The 19,747-nt window shown below is 37.5% G+C and overlaps 1 protein-coding gene across 1 annotated transcript in view; it reads right to left on the minus strand.

The window, feature by feature from the left end:
• The window catches only part of LOC124595570 (piggyBac transposable element-derived protein 2-like), a 33,209-nt gene extending 23,662 nt beyond the window's left edge, over positions 1-9,547 (minus strand). Inside the window, exon 1 of the mRNA XM_047134360.1 lies at positions 8,456-9,547. Coding sequence (XP_046990316.1) covers positions 8,456-9,547 — 1,092 coding nt within the window. The remainder of the gene's footprint in view (positions 1-8,455) is intronic.
• Between the last annotated feature and the right edge of the window lie 10,200 nt (positions 9,548-19,747).

A 19,747-nucleotide genomic window follows, 5' to 3' on the forward strand; every position in this document is an offset into this window, starting at 1 on the left:
ATTCCTGTCAATTGTTCCCTTATCCTCTCCCTGAAACTCTGTACAACCTCTGGTTTAGTCAGTTTATCCAGCTCCCATCTCCTTAAATTCCCACCTTTTTGCAGTTTCTTCAGTTTTAATCTACAGTTCATAACCAATAGATTGTGGTCTGAGTCCACATCTTCCCCTGGAAATGTCTTACAATTTAAAACCTGGTTCCTAAATCTCTGTCTTACCATTATATAATCTATCTGAAAGCTGTCAGTATCTCCAGGGTTCTTCCATGTATACAATCTTCTTTTATGATTCTTGAACCAAGTGTTAACTATGATTAAGTTGTGCTCTGTGCAAAATTCTACCAGGCGGCTCCCTCTTTCATTTCTTACCCCAATCCATATTCACCTACTACGATTCCTTCTCTCCCTTTTCCTACTACCGAATTCCAGTCACCCATGAATATTAAATTTTCGTCTCCTTTCTCTATCTGATTAATTTCTTTTATTTCATGATACATTTCTTCAATTACTTCGTCATCTGCAGAGCTAGTTGGCATGTAAACTTGTACTACTGTAGTAGGCGTGGGCTTCGTGTCTATCTTGGCCACAATAATGCGTTCACTATGCTGTTTGTAGAAGCTTTCCTGCATTCCTATTTTTTTATTCATTATTAAACCTACTCCTGCATTACCCCTATTTGGCTTTGTATTTGTAACCCTGTATTCGCCTGACCAAAAGTCTTGTTCCTCCTGCCACCGAACTTCACTAATTCCCACTATATCTAACTTTAACCTATCCATTTCTCTTTTTAAATTTTCTAACCTACCTGCCCGATTTAGGGGATCTGACATTCCACACTCCGATCCGTAGAACGCCAGTTTTCTTTCTCCTGATAACGACGTCCTCCTGAGTAGTCCTTGCCCGGAGATCCGAATGGGGGACTATTTTACCTCCGGAATATTTTACCCAAGGGGACGCCATCATCATTAACCACACAGTAAAGCTGCATGCCCTTGGGAAAAATTACGGCTGTAGTTTCCCCTTGCTTTCAACCGTTCGCAGTGCCAGCACAGCAAGGCCGTTTTGGTTAGTGTTACAAGGCGAGATCAGTCAATCATCCAGACTGTTGCCCCTGCAACTGCTGAAAAGGCTGCTGCCCCTCTTCAGGAACCACACGTTTGTCTGGCGTCTCAACAGATACCCCTCCGTTGTGGTTGCACCTGCGGTACGGCTATCTGTATCGCTGAGGCACGCAAGCGTCCCCACCAACGCAAGGTCCATGGTTCATGGAGGGGGGGGGGGGCAACTACAAGAAAACAAATCTGAAGATTCCATTCCAAAGATTTGTTGAGTCCATTACAAGTCGACATTGTGCACTACGAGGACAAATGATGTCCGACATCTCATTACTGTTTTCATCTCAACGTATTATTAGTCATAGTATCGTAACATGCTTGGCCATGTGAATATATTGTCTTTGTCCCTTCCTATCCATTTCACATACATCTCTAACATGAGGCTGTCCATTTTTATGATAGTTCTCCCACGCCTAGAATTTTCGTTCTATTATCTTTTTTAATGAACCATTCAGCAAATTAAGTTCCGTGAGACGTTCTTAAGACTGCATTATTCTTTTCTGTAATTTGCATATGTTAGAAGCATTACGTTTCTTGGTTGTGGATATCCATGGCAGTCTCAATTTTTTTTAACCATGTAAGCCTTCTACAAAATATTCTCTGTCTAAAAGAGAACTGAATACATTCATTAAAAAAAATATTCTCCTCATGTAGCAAGTACTTTAGGTATCGTATTCTGTTGCTGAGCAAAGCTGACTGTTGGTTGGCCCCGTGTTGCGCATGTGAACAGTGTCGAGAAATAAAGCTTTAAACTTCATGAAATATGAAATTTGAAATAAAGAAAATGAATGTAACTGAAAGGCAAAAGAAACTATTTGTTTGCTCAATGAAAATAATATAAGTAAAACTCAGGAGCGAAGCACATTATGAATGACGCGTAATATGAAGTGCAGTGTTAGCTCAAGGATATCCACAAAAAAAAAAAAAAGGCAAATTACTGCTCCACTCGGAAGAAAATAACTGTTTGAAAATTAACAAATAGCGTTCACTGAAAATTGATGTACTTGCTGACGATCCAGACGACACACTGTCTGCACAAGAATGCAAGGAGAGATCTGCCGTGAGATGAAAGTGCTTTACATATTGCTTTGAATGCTGTTTTAGTGCCTGTAGTACTGATATTCTCGAAAGCAAATACAAATCTGCAATTGCAGCAACTAAAGATAAATAATCTACTATAAATACTTTTTGTCACAAACAATCTGCGGCTTCGTGTGGTAATAGTATCGTAACATGCTTGGCCATTTGAATATATTGTCTTTGTCCCTTCCTATCCATTTCGCATACATTTACTTCAAATTATGCAGGTGAGTTTTATCTTGAAGAAAATCATTTTTGAAAAATCAGAGTCAAAAATCAGAGTCTGATTATAGACTTAAAGACTTGTACTAGCATAAGAAGACTCTAAAAATTACAAAATTCACTCATTACAAAAATTACAAACGTACCTGTAAAATTCCTCAAAAATAGGCATCAGTATAAGACCAACAGACTATTAAATTTCGTCTTTTTATCTCCATAATAAATTATTCTCCCAGATACAAAGAAAATATCTCATACTATGAAAACCTCAACTGCACGCTACTGTGCCTCAAATAAGAAAACCCCAGTGCTGCACAACTGACTGAGTAACAAGTCAAGCACAGATAAAACTAAGTGCAGAGTCAATGATCTTGTTTACTACTCCTGCAATTCACTTATTCATCTTTGTCCCAGAACAGTAAAGGTGAGTTGTTTACAATAGCAGAAAACGTATGAGAACCTTACAACTGTAAATCTTACGGCATTCTTTGTGACTGCAAACCCCAAATTTCGTTGATAGCCAACGTAACTCCACCTCTGATCCAGTTTCGTAAGATCAGTCTGCTCCAACGACGTGATATATACATTAATGCTTTATAAAGGGGACAAAACAGGTTTACAACCGTAAACATCCGGTTAATCCTTGCTTCGTCACTTACTTCAATGCTTGTTTAGTAAAACACGCTAATTGTCTGTTGTGCACGTAACAATCATCAAAGTCATTAAATGTATACAATCTCAGGTAATCCACGCAAGTCGAGATATCAAACTGTTTCCTTTATGATTTCGTCTTTACTTAAGATTTACGTTGTTAATTTCCAGAGAATATTTTCATTAATGACTCCTTTTCATTAGATATCCCTGATTCGGATGTTCTTTGTTCTTCACTTGCAGATTTAATAAATACACCCACCTATTTTCTGTCGTCTCTGCCAAGGTGTGTTTTGATTTATATTCGAAATTTTTTCGAAACAACCACCGTTTAGCCATTACTCTAAATAGTAACGACAATGAAACCTAGATGTGAATCTGTGTTATCTGCAATAGTGATAAAGTATTCTCCGCTTGAAAAATTCACTGTTAACGCTCACCGCACAACCATACAGTTGAGAAGTGAGACACAATGAGATACGCTTGAAATGAGCGAGACATTGTGAATGTGTTCATCGTTAGCCATCCTATCAATCGGAGTGAAGCGAATGCTGCAATGGTCGCAGTGCGTTACTCATTGAGATGAGGAAGAGTTCCATCCAGAGGAAATGCAGATGCGTGTTAGTCGTGGCATTCTCAAATATTATGGCAGACAACGTCGACTCCAACTTCATCACTGCAATGGTCCAGTAAAACTATTATAGATATTACATATACCGGTACTTGTCGAACCTCTTTGTCAGTGCTCTTTGATGTAACAAAGTTGTTTTGTTTAATTGTTGTTCTTATTGAAATTCCAAAACAGTATTAAAGTTATGTGAACAAAACTGGGTCTGTTTACTAGCTAAAATAATGGAGGGCCAGAACAAGGGATAACTATTAAACAGGTTTTTGTAAGTACCAATATATTTCCTTTATATATATATAATTAGAAGTGTTTCCCATATTGTGCAGCGACTAAAATATTCACTTTTTATCTGAGTCAGTTTATAGAATACTTTCTGAGTCTCCATGCCAAATAATGAGCTAGTTATGGAATATATATTACAACAGCAGTACTAAAGTAGTCCAACTTCCACACTTATAGCCTGTGGGTGTGCTATAATAAGTACCTGGCAACTGCCTGTCACTGCAGAAAGTATAACAGACCTCGGGACCACATGTTCATCTGTAAAGGAAACCACTTATAAAACACTAATACGACCTATTCTTGAGTACTGCTCGAGCGTATGGGATCCCTATCAGGTCGGATTGAGGGAGGACATAGAAGCAATTCAGAGGCGGGCTGCTAGATTTGTTACTGGTAGGTTTGATCATCATGCTTCAGGAACTCGGGTGGGAGTCTCTAGGGGAAGGGAGGCGTTCTTTTCGTGAATCGCTACTGAAAAAATTTAGAGAACCAGCATTTGAGGCTGACTGCAGTACGATTTTACTGCCGCCTACTTACATTTCGCGGAAAGACCACAAAGATAGGATAAGAGAGATTAGGGCTCGTACAGAGGCATATAGGCAGTCATTTTTCCATCGTTCTGTTTGGGAGTGGAACAGGGAGAGAAGATGCTAGTTGTGGTACGATGTACCCTCCGCCACGCACCGTATGGTGGATTGCGGAGTATGTATGTAGATGGTAGATGTAGATGTTTCAGCTATGAAGTGTGAAGTAGTGAGTGCTCCTTTGAGCAAACAAATACTAATCTGAATAGAGAACATAATTACGTGAAATCATTTCAGTGGCAGCATTTTCCAATAATTAAGCTGATAAAATAACGTCTTGTCCAAGGTAGTACTGCTTCACCATTAGTAAACATTTACCCATAGTTATCATTTACTTCCTACTATAACCATCTGTTGCCAAAAGTTTGATATTTCTTCTGGATTGTTCATGTCAAACCACTATTAAATAAACTGCTCAGTTGCGCTACTGTCATGTACCTTATTTGTAAAACTAAATTTCTGTATCAAGTAAAGTCATTCCCAGTACTTGGTACAAAGCCGTAACTAGGCTCGCGACCATTTCCTTTTACATAATTATTTCTTACTAATAGAATCCTGGTTTGATTCCAGCTTGTTCTGCCATTACTTCTCTCTCTGTCCTTAGAGGAATGGAAAACAGTCCGATACCTTTACTTTACAAACAGGCACACATCAAAATTAAAATCTTTTCACAGTAGTAGTATTATCGGTATATTGCTGATTTTGTAAGTCGCTAGTGTTACGTAAGGACCGTTTCCAGGACAGGAATTCGATTTCTAATTGCATACTTCAAAACTCATTTTATTTACAAAAGTCTCAGACCAATATAATATCTTTTGCTTTAAAAAAGTAAAACTTGTTTATGCTGTACGACAGATAATAGCAATGTCGAGATTACTTACATTACAATTAACAACCGCTACAAAAGAATTCTAAATGCTACTTTTATGTAAGAGCTGGGGACTTCGACTTATTTGATTATTTCTACCAGCAATCAGGCCATTTGAATTACAAGCCTTTTGAGCAGCAGAATTAAGCAAAAAGCGTCTCACTTACTTGCGGTTATGTTATATTTCGACGCACAAGCTGTGATGACGGATCCTCATAGACATTCTTAGATGCAGTTTAGCATAATAGCTTTACTATTGCTTTTTCAGTTTCGTTTTACTTTACGTATGCCATAGTTAGCAGCTAAATTTTATATTTTCAAATTCGCCTACAGATATTGTGGAAGAAGACGTTCTGTACACGATACCTTAAACACACTGGTTCCTTTAGTAAAATTTAAAACAGGGTGACTCCTATTAATATCACGTACTTACAGTAAGATTTTACGGAATTGATTTCGAAGTTACTTCGCTGACACGTAGAAGTCTCTTATAGTAAATGTTTTTACTATAAAGTGCAAATGTATCGTCTTAAGGTGGTATGTAACTGACAAAAAATAAAAAATACATCAGTTAACATCATGAATGACGACCAAAATGTTTAACACAATCGAATATCGTTTTGAAGGTTTTGGCTATCGACTGCGACTGCAAACAGCAGGCGAGACTTACTGCAATTTCACTAAATATTTTTGTCTTCCTTTTCGATCTCATTGTGTCCAGGAAGTGCCTCAGTGTATCTTATATCCGCTTTCCTTATTTTACCTCATTGGGTGGAAACTGTAAAAGGCCTGGTTACAACCTCTGTCACTGATAGTTTCTTGAAAAACAGTGAATCATAATTAGTTTTGTTTTACAGTACGTTATGCATTTCCGGGTCAGTTCCTGACAGAAGGGAACAAGTTCCTAACGACCCAAGCAGACAATTACGTCGACCTTCCAGGCTCGGAGATTGTGCCAAGAAGAGCCAACTTATAGCACCACTGAGACTTTGCTTTCTTGATTAAATAACTTATTTCGCTTTCTTTTTATTCACAAAATGTGAAGAATGGTAGGAGACTAGGAACTTGGTTTTGCGTTTTTCTCAAAAGTCCAGTCTTTCTCAGCGCAGGACAAACTGATTGAAATACGCGAGATATTCGGAACACAAACGTCTTATCTCCAAATGAGGAGAACCCAGACATGACTGAATCACTTTGTACGGAGTACAACAACAGATACATCAGCGTGGGACTTGCATTAATGTATGAGGCATTCACCTTGGTCTCGAGATAATTCTGATGTCTTTTATCTTTATCTTTTGTAAAGCTTGTAACTGATGAGTACTAATCCTACCTAAGTTCCAAGTGGTTATTAGAATCTTGAAAACTATGATGTCATCGTGCGCAACAGCCTCTTCCAAGCACTTAATTGTGAATTGCAGGATAATAACGTACATGTGGATGTAGAGCACATCAGTGTCGTGACAAAGTTCTACTGTCGTACACTATGACTGCTGTATGCACAGGTCAAGATCCGTCTTGAACATCCACAAGAGCAAAAATGTCAATCCACGCAAAAATTTCTTAATACTCACCATTTGTTATCTCCACCCAGTTAGCGCGAAGGGATTTCAGACTAAATGACATCTACAAATGCGTTATCACAGAATTTTATTTACACTCACGAATTGTAATGTATGCGCAAAGTATATACGAAGCTCAAGATGGAGTTGCATTGAATGCAGCAGTTGTAGTAACAACCAAGCATAAACTACCTCAAGTTGGACGATAAATTGTTATTCTTTTCCTGATGACAGGAGTACCTTCAGTTTTAGTGAACTGCTGCTTATGCTATACTACGATGCTATTAACTACATTCACTTTTAAAATTACCAAAACTCTAAATAATAATCCAACGACATGGGTGAAGTCTTTAATTACTTTTATATTTAAGAAAATATTAATATTACCGAAAAGTGTAATGGAAAAATGAGTTGATGGAGCTGCCAAATAATTATTTTTTTAAATTTTTTTAAAATTATTATTGATTTGAAATTGATTTATGTGTATCACAGTTTGAAAATATATGGTAATAAATGACTAAAGTATGCTATATGCTCTATGTTATATGCTCTTTTCATGTTGATACAAACAAAATTATCCGATATTAATGGAAAAATTACTGGACTGAAAACACTAATTAACGAGGTAAAGTTCAGCTGTGATTTCTTTGACTATGGCTTTCATGTTTGGCTGTATTCATATTTTCTGTAATGTACCACTGGAAATGAATAATAAATGCACGTTACAGTGACGTGAAACAGACACAATTCAGTACATCTGAGGTGTATAACAGAACAACTATACTAAACAAATTAAATAATACATTTTTAAAAATATTTTCGATGCAACTGTAGATCGATTAATATCGATATGGGTATGTTTGATATGCAGATGCCTTTATAACTTATGGAATGTGTAATTTTACATATGTAATACTTTAACCCTTAAATGCATGATTTTTTATTTCAAGCTGTAAAAATTACCATGTTTAGTTTATAGTGCCTACATTTCGAAAAAAATATTGAAAATTTTTTTAAATTAAATTAACAAAGCACTATTGTTGAAAATCGCTTTGTAGCTGATCAGCTACATTTTGAGTTAACACCTTACGAGCCACAATAAATGTGCTTATTTTGCTCCCTCAATTTTGACCAAATCTCTCGTAATTTAATTGTTGATTATGATTAAATACTTTGTATAGGAAGGGAAAAATCCTAAAATAATAAATAGGACATTAATGTTGTAAATATTGAGCATTTATTGTATATTTTATACACTTTTATATATGAACAATAAGGTATCTAGTTCCAACAGGTTTGTACCCAAGCATGTGATAATCACTTTACATGAAAAGTTTGAAAACAGTTCTTTTGTTTGTGCAAACACAATGCAACTGCACATTTATTACACTGAACCCAGGAAAATCCCTTGCTTCCTGGCATTTTGCACCTCTGTCTCACTTGCAAGTACGAAGGCAGGTGACCTACTTGATCCAGCCTTACATCTTCTGGAGGTACATGTGCTGTGGGCCCCTTTGTCTTCTTAGCTTGTATTTGGTTATCGAGTTCATTACTTGGCCTTCCACGTTTTGATGAAGTTTGACCTGAGCGACACAAACAGTGAGCAATTTCCATTCGAAATTCGGAGAGTTTCATAGTTCTCCTAATCCCTTTGGTTTCTGCTACTCTCCTATACAACAGCCAGGAATTGACTACTCCCATGTCCAGGAGATGGTAAAACAATCTTATATACCATTTTCGACTTTTCACAAGAATTTTATGTCGACCCATTATGCTGTCAAGAAGGTCAACACCTCCCATATGTTTATTGTAGAGCTTAATTATTTGTGGACAAGGTATTGTTATTCTTGACTTTGTTTTTTTGTCATACCTCCCTGCTTCATGAATAGGCTGCTGTCCAGCAAGTGTAGAAAGCAACATCACACTCTTGTTATCTTTCCACACTACATTTGATATGTCGACACCATCCACTGTTACGACGCGCTCTACTGATGCACCTCGTGCCATTTCCTTCAGCTCAGCTTCTGAAGGGAGCTTGCAGTCTGGCACTCTGTTTCTTCTGACTGTCCCAAGTGAGTAAATTCCTTGTTTATGTAACCATACAAGCAGTGGCAGACTTGTGTAATAATTGTCACAGTACAGTTTGTGGTTCATATTTCTTGGTAGTATCCTACTGAGTCGAACTACAACATTTGCACTTGCTCCCAAGTCTTCCTCCCCAGTCACTCTTTTTTCTGGTTCATTTTCATCTCCAGTGAAAATCTCAAAATCGTAGGCATAACCAGATATGCCACTAATAACAAATAATTTGTATCCATATTTATGAGGCTTGTTTGGCATGTATTGTTTCAAATAACTTCTAGCCTTTGTTGAACATATATGTTCATCAACAGAAACACACTCCTCAACAGGTATTGTTTGAAACCGAGATCTCATCAATTCTATTATGGGTCTTATCTTGAAGAGTCTATCATGACCTTTTTCACCCCTGGGTATCATTGCACTGTTGTCATTGAAGTGAAGAAACTTACGTATTTGCTCATACTGATTCACTGTCATTGTTGTCTTGATCAGATGAGTACCAGTAACTTCTCCCCTGGAGGAGGAGGAGGAGGAGAGTAGTGTTTAACGTCCCGTCGACATCCAGGTCATTAGAGACGGAGCGCAAGCTCGGGTGAGGGAAGGATGGGGAAGGAAATCGGCTGTGCCCTTTCAAAGGAACCATCCCGGCATTTGCCTGAAGCGATTTAGGGAAATCACGGAAAACCTAAATCAGGATGGCCGGAGACGGGATTGAACCGTCGTCCTCCCGACTTCTCCCCTGTAATCCCTCGTATTAGGTACATGAACTATTGACATTACGAGACAGATGCCTATAAATTTTTTTATGTCGTCACAGGATAAATCTATTGGTCTATCAGGATTACACTGCACACTGTATCTATGAGACTCTTCGACAATTAGATCAAACAATTTAGATGGAAATATATGTTTGAAGAATTGGTATGGAGTATTTAAGTTTATTACTTCTTCTGGTAACGAAGTATTGCCATGAAATTTTGACTGCAGTTCGGGAATAATCAACTGTTTATCTTTCCAAACCACACTCCTGCTGTTTTTGGTAACATTTTTGCTGCTGCATGGCAGTTTCAGAGCATTATCAGACAACTGTGACGTCGATTCCTTCATTATAACATCAGATTGTCTTGTTCCAGAAACATCTTCAGTCCTAATTACTGGTACTTGACTTTCTTCGTCACTACTGTCACTATCACAATCGACAGATTCTGGAGCAACATATGTCTCATCTTGAATGGAATCGTCAGAGAAACACTCAAGATCGTCATCACTGCTTAGTGGAATCTCTAACCATTCCATAAGCATTTCTTCTTGACTCTTTCGAGACATTTTTACGTCAGCGCCTGAAATGCAGTAAATGAAAAATGTAGCTGATAAGCTACATACACAAAAACAGGCCTCATTTCAAATCTATCGCAAAGACACTCGAATTAACTGTTTACACCATATCTACTTACGTTTTCAAAATGAAAAAGTAATTTTCAAACCCATAAATCAGTGCACAAACACCAAAAACACACTTTCTGCCAAAACACACACTTGGCAGTATGTCCACACAGCTCACTGTCGAACTGCTTTAGCTCGTCCTGCCATCTATGATCGCTATGAAGAACTACTAGAAACTGCAGCGGAGTGTATACACTTAGCTACATAACGAATTTGATCGAAAATGTTTCTGCATATGGAATAAATCGAAGAAATGAGGTCTGTAGCTTATCAGCTACAGTATGCATTAAAGGGTTAAAAAAAAGGAAAAGTTGATTTCATAAACGAAAATGACTGCGCTACTTCAAGAGCTTAAGAGGTGGGTTCTTCAAATTTAAATATGTGTCCAAGAGAGTCAAGGATTTTGACTGGACAGCTGACCTTGGCGCGTTCGGTGGTGCCGCCTGCAACAGTAGCGACACCAAGAAGAGCGTAGTGAGGCATTGGAGTGTGAGGAGGCGTTGAGTGGCTGCACATGTAGAAATTAATATTGCAGTGAATGATGCGTTGAAACATTTCTAAAGTGGTGTGGCGTTTATTCGCATGCTATTAAATCGTCTCTGAACTTCTGTATTCGCGTATGCAAGAATTTCCAGACGTATGACGCTGTAAAGCTTTTTGAGTCATGGCTGGCAGTGCAATAATGACCCCGGAAAGCGTCAGGTTCGTCTAATTTTAAATATTTTGGCAGAAGCTTGAAGAAATTGTGTAAATTGTGCTTAACACTTTCTCGACGATGCAGCTATGACAAGGCAATTAGGGTAATGAAATTAATTACAAAAACTTATTTTAATTCAGGAATTATTAACGTAAATTAGCTCCTACAGAGGTTGGCGACCGCATTTCATAGCACTAACATTAATGTCAGATTGTTAAATCAGCTCAGTCACTGACATTTCTTCTCCTTAGCCTGGACAGAACAACTGTCGTATTGCTGGTTATAACCATCATTTCAAAGTTAGGCAGTATTGTATTAAAGGCAGTGCATTTGTCTTTGTGGTTGAAATACACAATCAGGTTCCTATACACACCAGTTGCTTTGGAATCAGTAATCGAAAGCTTTTTTGTTTTGACGAACCACAATCTAGTTAGAGTGCACGCGATTCAAATGAGAGAAACGCTGAAGGTTGTTGCGAAGATTATACATGATCCAAATGCGACAAATTGCTGTAGGGTTTGAGAGGGAAAAAGTTAAAATCTGTTTCACAGTCAACGCCAAGCATTACGAACGCACACATGGCTGGTGAATGATCCGTTTTTTGCACACAAGAGCCAAAGACGCAGTCCACTCCCTTACGTAGCTCAGTATAATGTTTCGGCCGCATCTGGCATGCTTAAACATTATTAACACTCGATGTCAAAAAATATAAGACGAACTGGTCGTGAAGTATCAGTATTTTAATGACTGATGGACAAGAAATTTTATGCATTTGCACGCAATTTTTCGTCAGATAGAAATACAGCTTAAAATAATGTACAATCGTGACGATTTGGTCACAGGTCCACTTTAGGTGTGGTGTTACATCTCATTTAAATTCGTGTTCTTATGTGCATTATGTGTTCCTGATTCTTACAGCAATACCGAACATGATCGGTTTAGTAGTCCAGATGTTATGGTGTGGAGAGGCGTAATGTTAATTAGAAGTTTTGATCCCTGAATTTTTGAACATGCTGTGATTACCAATCAACGTTATTGTGACACTGTACTTCTACCCCGTGGCATCTTTTCTGGGTTTCACTGTTGCTTGAGTTAACTTTTATGGATAACAGTCATGAATTGCATCGAACACTACAGGTGGAGAAGCTACTGCAGTGAGAGGTGAAAGGTGGCTACACTGAGCCACAGCGCCAGAGATTGCGCCAAAGAGTTTAATTCCGCTGCCTCCACTGGCAGTGCTTATTGAGAAGTAGCAGTAGTCAGTGCTTGTTGAGAAGTAGTAGGAGTCGAGTCGGTGTTGAGATGTTGTAGTAGGGAGTGCTTGTTCCATGTTTTATGCAGCCGTTTGATGGGCTAGACAACAGATGTTGTTCGAATGCAGATATTGTAATGATCAGAGTGCTTTTAGTCAATATACATGAAGGTAAAAGAATTCCCTTTTCTTTTTATTATTTCAATGTCTTAAATAATGCGTCATTACAGGTTCAGTCAACAAAGCATCTGCCTTGTGTTCTTGTATTAGAGTGTATTTCTGGTTTTCTTACGCAATTATAGTATTTATATTTTTTTATTGCTTCAGTATAAATGGTATTTAAAATTTCTTGTCTTATTGAAGAAGAACCGTGCCAAATGTGTACCTTGAATCACACTTCCACACACAGAACAGTTACACTTGTGCTTTGGTTTCGTACGTTATAGTTGCTGGGGACTTAATTAATTAATTGTGTTAACGGAAATTTTCTTTCATTCTTTGTTGTTATTCTATGCAGTCAGATTGCGTACTAAAACTAGTCAGGGCCAACCGTTTACGAGACAGCGTAACCGAACATACAGCTACGGAAATTAAAAAATATTTTCATTTATATAATTAAGCCCCCATGCACGTGGCGACCGCTACTTCGGATCGTCCCTTGGAGTTCTTCTGGTTGTAAAAATAGTAGACAGTAGTATTGTTGTAGTAATTTGTAGTTTAGTAATTGTAGTCCAAATTGCATGTGTAGATTTGGTAATTGTCATTCTTCTAATGGTATTTTTTTTTGCAGAATTAAATTTTTGTTGTCTTGTCTACGGGTTTGACTATTTAGTGCTATTATTTCAATTGTTCGTTAATCGTGTTTGAGGGAAACATTTCGTGTGAATGGTACTGTTGGAGATACAGTGTCATTGTGTGTAATTTTCGTATAGTGACGAGTTTTGTATGTTTTGTAAATGATTACGCGATCAATGAAAAAGGCAAAAATGATGAGTAGTGAGAATGACGAAATTGTTAACATGGGGAACTCGCCAACACAGGAGAACAGGATGATGAATAATGAAGTTGAAAGCAATTTAATAAGTCGGGAAAATAGTCCGGAACCATTTCAAAATTTTTCACAATCAAAAAATTTTCAGAATACGAGATTAATGACAGAAGATTCTGGAATAGTATCGAACACAGATAGCTTTACAGCTTTGACGGAAGAAGTTGGTTTTGCGGGAAATGTTAGGGGCGAAAAGAATATAGAACCAGTTAATATGGAGCAGTTGATGGGTGTAATATTAAATTTGGGATCTGAATTAAAAACACGGCTAGACTCACAAATAGGAACAATTAGAACTGGTATGGGAACAATGGAAACACGGTTAGACTCACTGGGATCACAAATAGGAACAATTAGAACTGAGATGGGAACAATGGAAACACAGTCAAGATCTGAATTAAAAACACAGATGGGAACTTTGGCAACGTGGTTAGAAACTGATATGGGAACAATGGAAACACGGTTAGACTCACGAATAGGGACATGTTTCAAAAACATGAAAGATGAATTAAAGAAAGAAATTAGAGAAGAAGTACAACCGATTTTGAATTCTCACAATAATAGATTAATTGCAGTAGAGATTAGACTAAAGGAACAGGATAGAGAACAGGAAGAAAGAGATCGCGTGATAGCACAAAAATTTTCAGAGTTATATTTACAACGTGCACACGATAAGGAAGAAATATTTGAGAGAATCGAGGAATCCGTACCAAATGACAGATTAAATAACCTAACACAACAATATGAACAGTTAACTACCAAATGTGTCAATACTGAAACCCGAGTCGCGACACTTACGGAAGACGTAAATAAACAGAAAGAAAAAATAGGTGACTTATCGGAAAGAGTTGAGGAGATTTCAGATAAATTGACAAGTCTTAGTTTAAATGGGGACAGAGATTCGGATGATACAGTTCCATTACCATTTGCAGAAACCGAAGAGTACCACAACATAAATAAGCATGTTGAAAATCAGGGAAAATTTAATGAACGCGTTAAAAGGGAATTTGAGGCATTACAAAAGCAAGTCAAACAAAGTGAAGGCGAAATCGTAGGAAAAGACAGCAGAAGAAAATTAGAATCACGGATAGCGGAGGGCTTTGAAGAAAATAATTTGTTTCATTTACGGGATGCAACAAGAGAGCACCAGGCGCGTGAACTTGACAATAATCGACATTCGGACTGGAACAGTCGTGGTAGGTCTTTGTCGCCAAGAGGAGAAAACTTTGACTATAAACACTTCTTAACTGTTCGGAAATTTAAGATCTTTCGCAATTCTAAGAATGACATACATCCATGTTCATGGATAGATCAATTTATGTACGCACTTCCACGAAACTGGCCACTAAGTCACAAACTGGAAATGACGTGCGGCTATTAATGTCCTCAGGGGATTCACTACACTAAGTGAATATATGCCGTAGCGTGCATAGGGCCCCGAGCTGTAGTGGTGCTATTTCCCTTTAGTTTTCTGCACCGCTGCCTACTCTTTTACTATTCTTTGCATCTGTCAAAACAACTCTTCGACTATCAAACTATCTAGAGAGTCGGTAAAGAATAACCGGATATGACTAATTTACCCAAAAGTGATTTCGGAAATTACCGTTTGGACTTACTGTACCTTCAGCAGCATTTACTCGTAATTTAAAAGAAATTTTACCTGTTTATCTTTGTGACAATATTACTTCATATGTTGACGATATTCGTATTGCTAAACGTTCTTGGAGTGAGCACAACAAAATTTTGGATACATTATTACGTATTTTTGCAAGAGTTGGCATTACAGTGAACTTGAAAAAATCTGAATTTGGTCGTTCTCAGGTGAAATTTCTCGGTCACATTATTTCTAAAGAAGGTATTCTCCCTGATCCAGAAAAACTAGACGCTATTCGTAATTATGCTGTTCCTACCACAAAACGTGATGTTCGTAGTTTCCTTGGTGTCTGTAATTTTCTTAGACGCTTTGTTAGACTGGACGATTTGACCACACCTCGTTTATGTGAACTATCTGGAAAGAATTCTAATTGGTGTTGGGATGAGGAAGCTCAGTCAGAATTTGAACAACTTCGTGATGCTTTAGTTGCTGCTCCACATCTTTCACATCCGGATTTATCTAAAGATTTTTGTTTGGCGACGGACTCATCATACAAAGGCCTAGGTGCACATTTATTTCAAGAGATAGAAGAAAACGGCTTTGTAGTACAGAAGACTATTGCATTTGGAAGTCGTGTTCTCTCTAAATCCGAAAAGAATTATTCGATTACGGAACTTCTTTGGCTGTTGTTTGGGCTTTCACAAAATTTCGGACATTTTTGTTTGGCAGACATACTAAGGTTTACACCGATCATCGAGCTCTGGAATTTCTTATGTCAACAAAATTAACTCACGGCAGATTGTCACGATGGGCGCTGTATCTACAGGAATTTGATTTTAGTATTGTTTACATACAGGGTTCTTCAAATATTATTGTTGATGCTTTATCACGTGCACCTATGGGTTTGAAACAAAGTGCTGAAGAGGACTGCAAAGAAAACCATTATTGTTTGATGTATATTCAAGGTGTTGCGTTTGAGAATTTTATTTCGTCTTCGCTCCAGGACATCGCTAAGGAGCAAAATAAGGATCCAATCTGGAAGGACGTTAAGGAGAAGTGGAGGAAAAAGGAAAGCGTAGCGATTATACAGCATTATTTAGTTCGCAATGATATTCATTTTAAACGAAAATCGGTCGACAACTCTGTTTGGTTAGTTTGTATTCCTGATGAGTGGGTTGATAAATTGATTTGGTACACACATTTCAGTTATGCACACTTTGGTCCCAGAAAATGCTTTCACAAATTACGAGAAAATTGCTACTTCAGTAATATGGAGAAACGTATTCGATCTGTTCTTGCCAAATGCAAATTATGTCAAACGGCTAAGCCGCCAACTATTTCTCACAGAGCACCGTTGCTTCCTATCATTCCAGCGAAATTAAATCAGATGGCTGCAGTCGATTTGTTTGGCCCAGTGGTTCGTTCTACTAATGGTTTTGCGTACATTTTCGTAGCAGTGGAATTGACATCAAAATATGTGTGTTTTACACCTTTACGCAAAGCAACAGCTCGTTCAGTATCTAATGCTTTCATCAAACATTTTCTTAAAGAAGTGGGTCATGTTGATAAGGTTATATCAGATAATGGATCACAGTTTCGTTCTAAAATTTGGCTTCGTACTCTAAGGCGTCGTAAGATTAAACCAATTTTCATCTCACTCTTTCACCCTCAATCTAACGCTTCAGAGAGATGGATGAAGGAAATCAATAAATTGTGTCGTCTTTATTGTCATCAGAATCACAGAACGTGGGATCAGTATCTTCATATTTTTCAAAACATTCTGAATGAACTCCCTAATGATTCAACTTCTTTACCGCCTATATTAATATTAAAAAATAAAGCACCGACAAATCGCATTTCTGAAATTGTTCCTTTTCCGTCTACACGGAAACTAAGGCATTCTAAAGTTGTCAACCTGGCTCTGCAAAATATTGCATCTGCGGCTGCTAGAAGAGAGAAATCAGCTTAACATCCTGGTCGTCTAAAAATCTTGTCAGTTGGTCAGAAGGTGTTAATTAAGTCTCATCGTTTGTCTCACAAAGGAAAAGGCTTGTGTCGCAAATTTTTTCTGCCTTATGACGGTCCATATAGAGATCGCAAAATTATTCATGATAACACTGTCGAAGTAGAAACTCTTAAATCTCGGCGCTCTAAGGGAATACATCATATATCGAACGTTAAAATTTTTGTGGAATGACATACTTGTGAGAAACCAACAGTTACATGTAAACATGCAGAGAATATAAGGATACCGCGCCGCGTTCCGGCGGCGGCACATACTCAAAGCAACAGTCAAGTCTGCGCGCGGCACAAGGCAGTCGTTGACCGCAAACAATTACTTCCTACGTCACACGCCTACAGCTCATCGAGCGCTCAGTGCGAATGCACTGACAGCCGTAAACAAATACATAGTCTAATTTCTCCGAATAAAATCAGTATAAAGCCATAGTGACTTGATAAATTATGTTATTAACGTTCAGTATTTTTCAGGATACGGTTGTATAAAATATTTAAAACCTTCAGGTAAATTCTGTGTGTGTCCGACGTGAAGAGGACTTGCTATCGAGAAAATTTCAGGAAGAATGTAATTTCGAAGAAAAAAGTAATAAACCAAAAAGGTAACTATTAATTGAGTTTATTTTTCAGGTAACATATTTCCACTTATGTACGTACTTTATACGTAATTTGCTGCGCGCGATTACGTGATTCAGACTTTGTGCTAAATTTCATGTACTATGAATTTACTTGTGAAGCGACGTGCTTGCGTACATTAACTGATTTTGACAATGATTGATTAATGAACAGGGTTGTTACTTGTGTATATTATGCATCGCTTGGCTGCTATGCTTTTTCACTGATGTCATATTTTTTAATTATGTGCCTGCTGTGCTTATTTATTTAAATTATAATTGTCACCTGATTAATTGTGCTGACTGTGCTTATGTATGTAAGTTATACTTTGTGATCTATCTGCTTGCGCCTTCATGTTTACTTGTTAAGATTACATATGAACATTTATTAGCTTATGCTGATATGATGCTAATGACCTGTTTATTATGTAAGAAATATATTTGCTGCTTTGCGTATGGATTGCATATTTACACATTTCTGTTTTGTTGTCATAACTATTCTTTAATTTGGTATATAGAAATGCTGATATACTGTGTACGAACATGGAGTTTAGGTCACACAATGGTATTAATTATAGATTGTTTGCTTGGCAGAGCCTCGTTGTAGGAATTGTGCTGCATCCACTTGTTGGCATTATGTTCTCTACTGGTATATTTACTCGCTATTGCATGTTTTGCTTACGCTCAGTGCCTTATATTTTTAAGATAAGAAAATGAACTGCTATAATTCGACGAACGACATTAGTGCAAGAAACTTTATAGAAGTCAAATGAGTTGGAGGTTTTATGGAAGCTGTATAAATTTATGCTAATGGGAAGGAAGCTAAAGACATACCAACACTAGGTTTAGACCATTGACAGTTATTACACTGAATTCTTCGTGAGCAATTGAAATAGCAAGTGACACTTGACACAAAAATACTCCACATGTTTGCTTCTGCCATGATTCTTGAAGTGGTGTACACACTCTGAAATATTACGATTTATGCACTCAAAGACTTATGTGATCTTTCATACTACGTACTCGTACTTACTGAGAGTTATTCAAACTAAAGGCTGTTAGAAGTCATGTATGAATTTCTTTTGTTTAATGATGGACAAGGTAACCAAAATATATTTTATAATTCATAATGAGTAGAAGATTTGGGTCAGATGGATTACACAGAGGTTGTGTGTTGACAGTGTGTCTTCGGATTGTATGGGATGATGAAGTTCGCATTAGTATTTGTTCGAGGAGACTGACTATAGGAAAGAGTTCTTATGGAAGTAAAATGATATTGGTGCTAAGGTTAATATGTATCGACGTAAGGGGTATTGTTGAAGTATTGAGATTATGTGAAGTTGATGATTATTGGAGTTTTGGTGGACAAGAGGTAAGGTAAATGCTATTGATGATAAGGTTTATGTGTATCGACGTAAGAGGTACTATTGAAGTATTAAGATTATGTAATGCTGATGATTATTGGAGTTTTGGTGGATAAGAGGTAAAGTAAGTGAGGAGCATATTTTTTTTGTTGGTTTATATGGAAAAAGGAGGATGAAGATGGCAGACTAGAACACTAAAGTGGAAGGAAGATTGTCTACACGCACTTTGTTAGATCAATAAGCAGTACATACTTTTATTTGGAGAGAGGAAGTAATTGCATATCTTGGCACACTGACAGTTGTTCAGCAACCGTACATTTGATTTGGCTTGGCAAACATTGGTCTTGACATGATGACTATGACGTTGACTAACTATTATTGACTGTTATACACTGTGCCGCTACTACTTGATACACATGATGAACACCAAATTTGGCAGAATTGCATTTACACAGTTAACACTATTCAATTACACAGTAGCACTAATGTGGACGAAAGATGAGTGTGTGTGTTTTGTGTGTTTTCCTTTCCTAATCCCAGATAATTGGTACCGACCTATCTCCTAAATATTATTTTACTTGTTTGTTGTGGCTTGCACTGACACCCATAAATATTATAGGTTTACTGATATTTGTGCATTTGTAATAGT

The sequence above is a fragment of the Schistocerca americana genome, chromosome 1 (assembly GCF_021461395.2).
Source record: "Schistocerca americana isolate TAMUIC-IGC-003095 chromosome 1, iqSchAmer2.1, whole genome shotgun sequence".
NCBI classification, from domain to species: domain Eukaryota; kingdom Metazoa; phylum Arthropoda; class Insecta; order Orthoptera; family Acrididae; genus Schistocerca; species Schistocerca americana.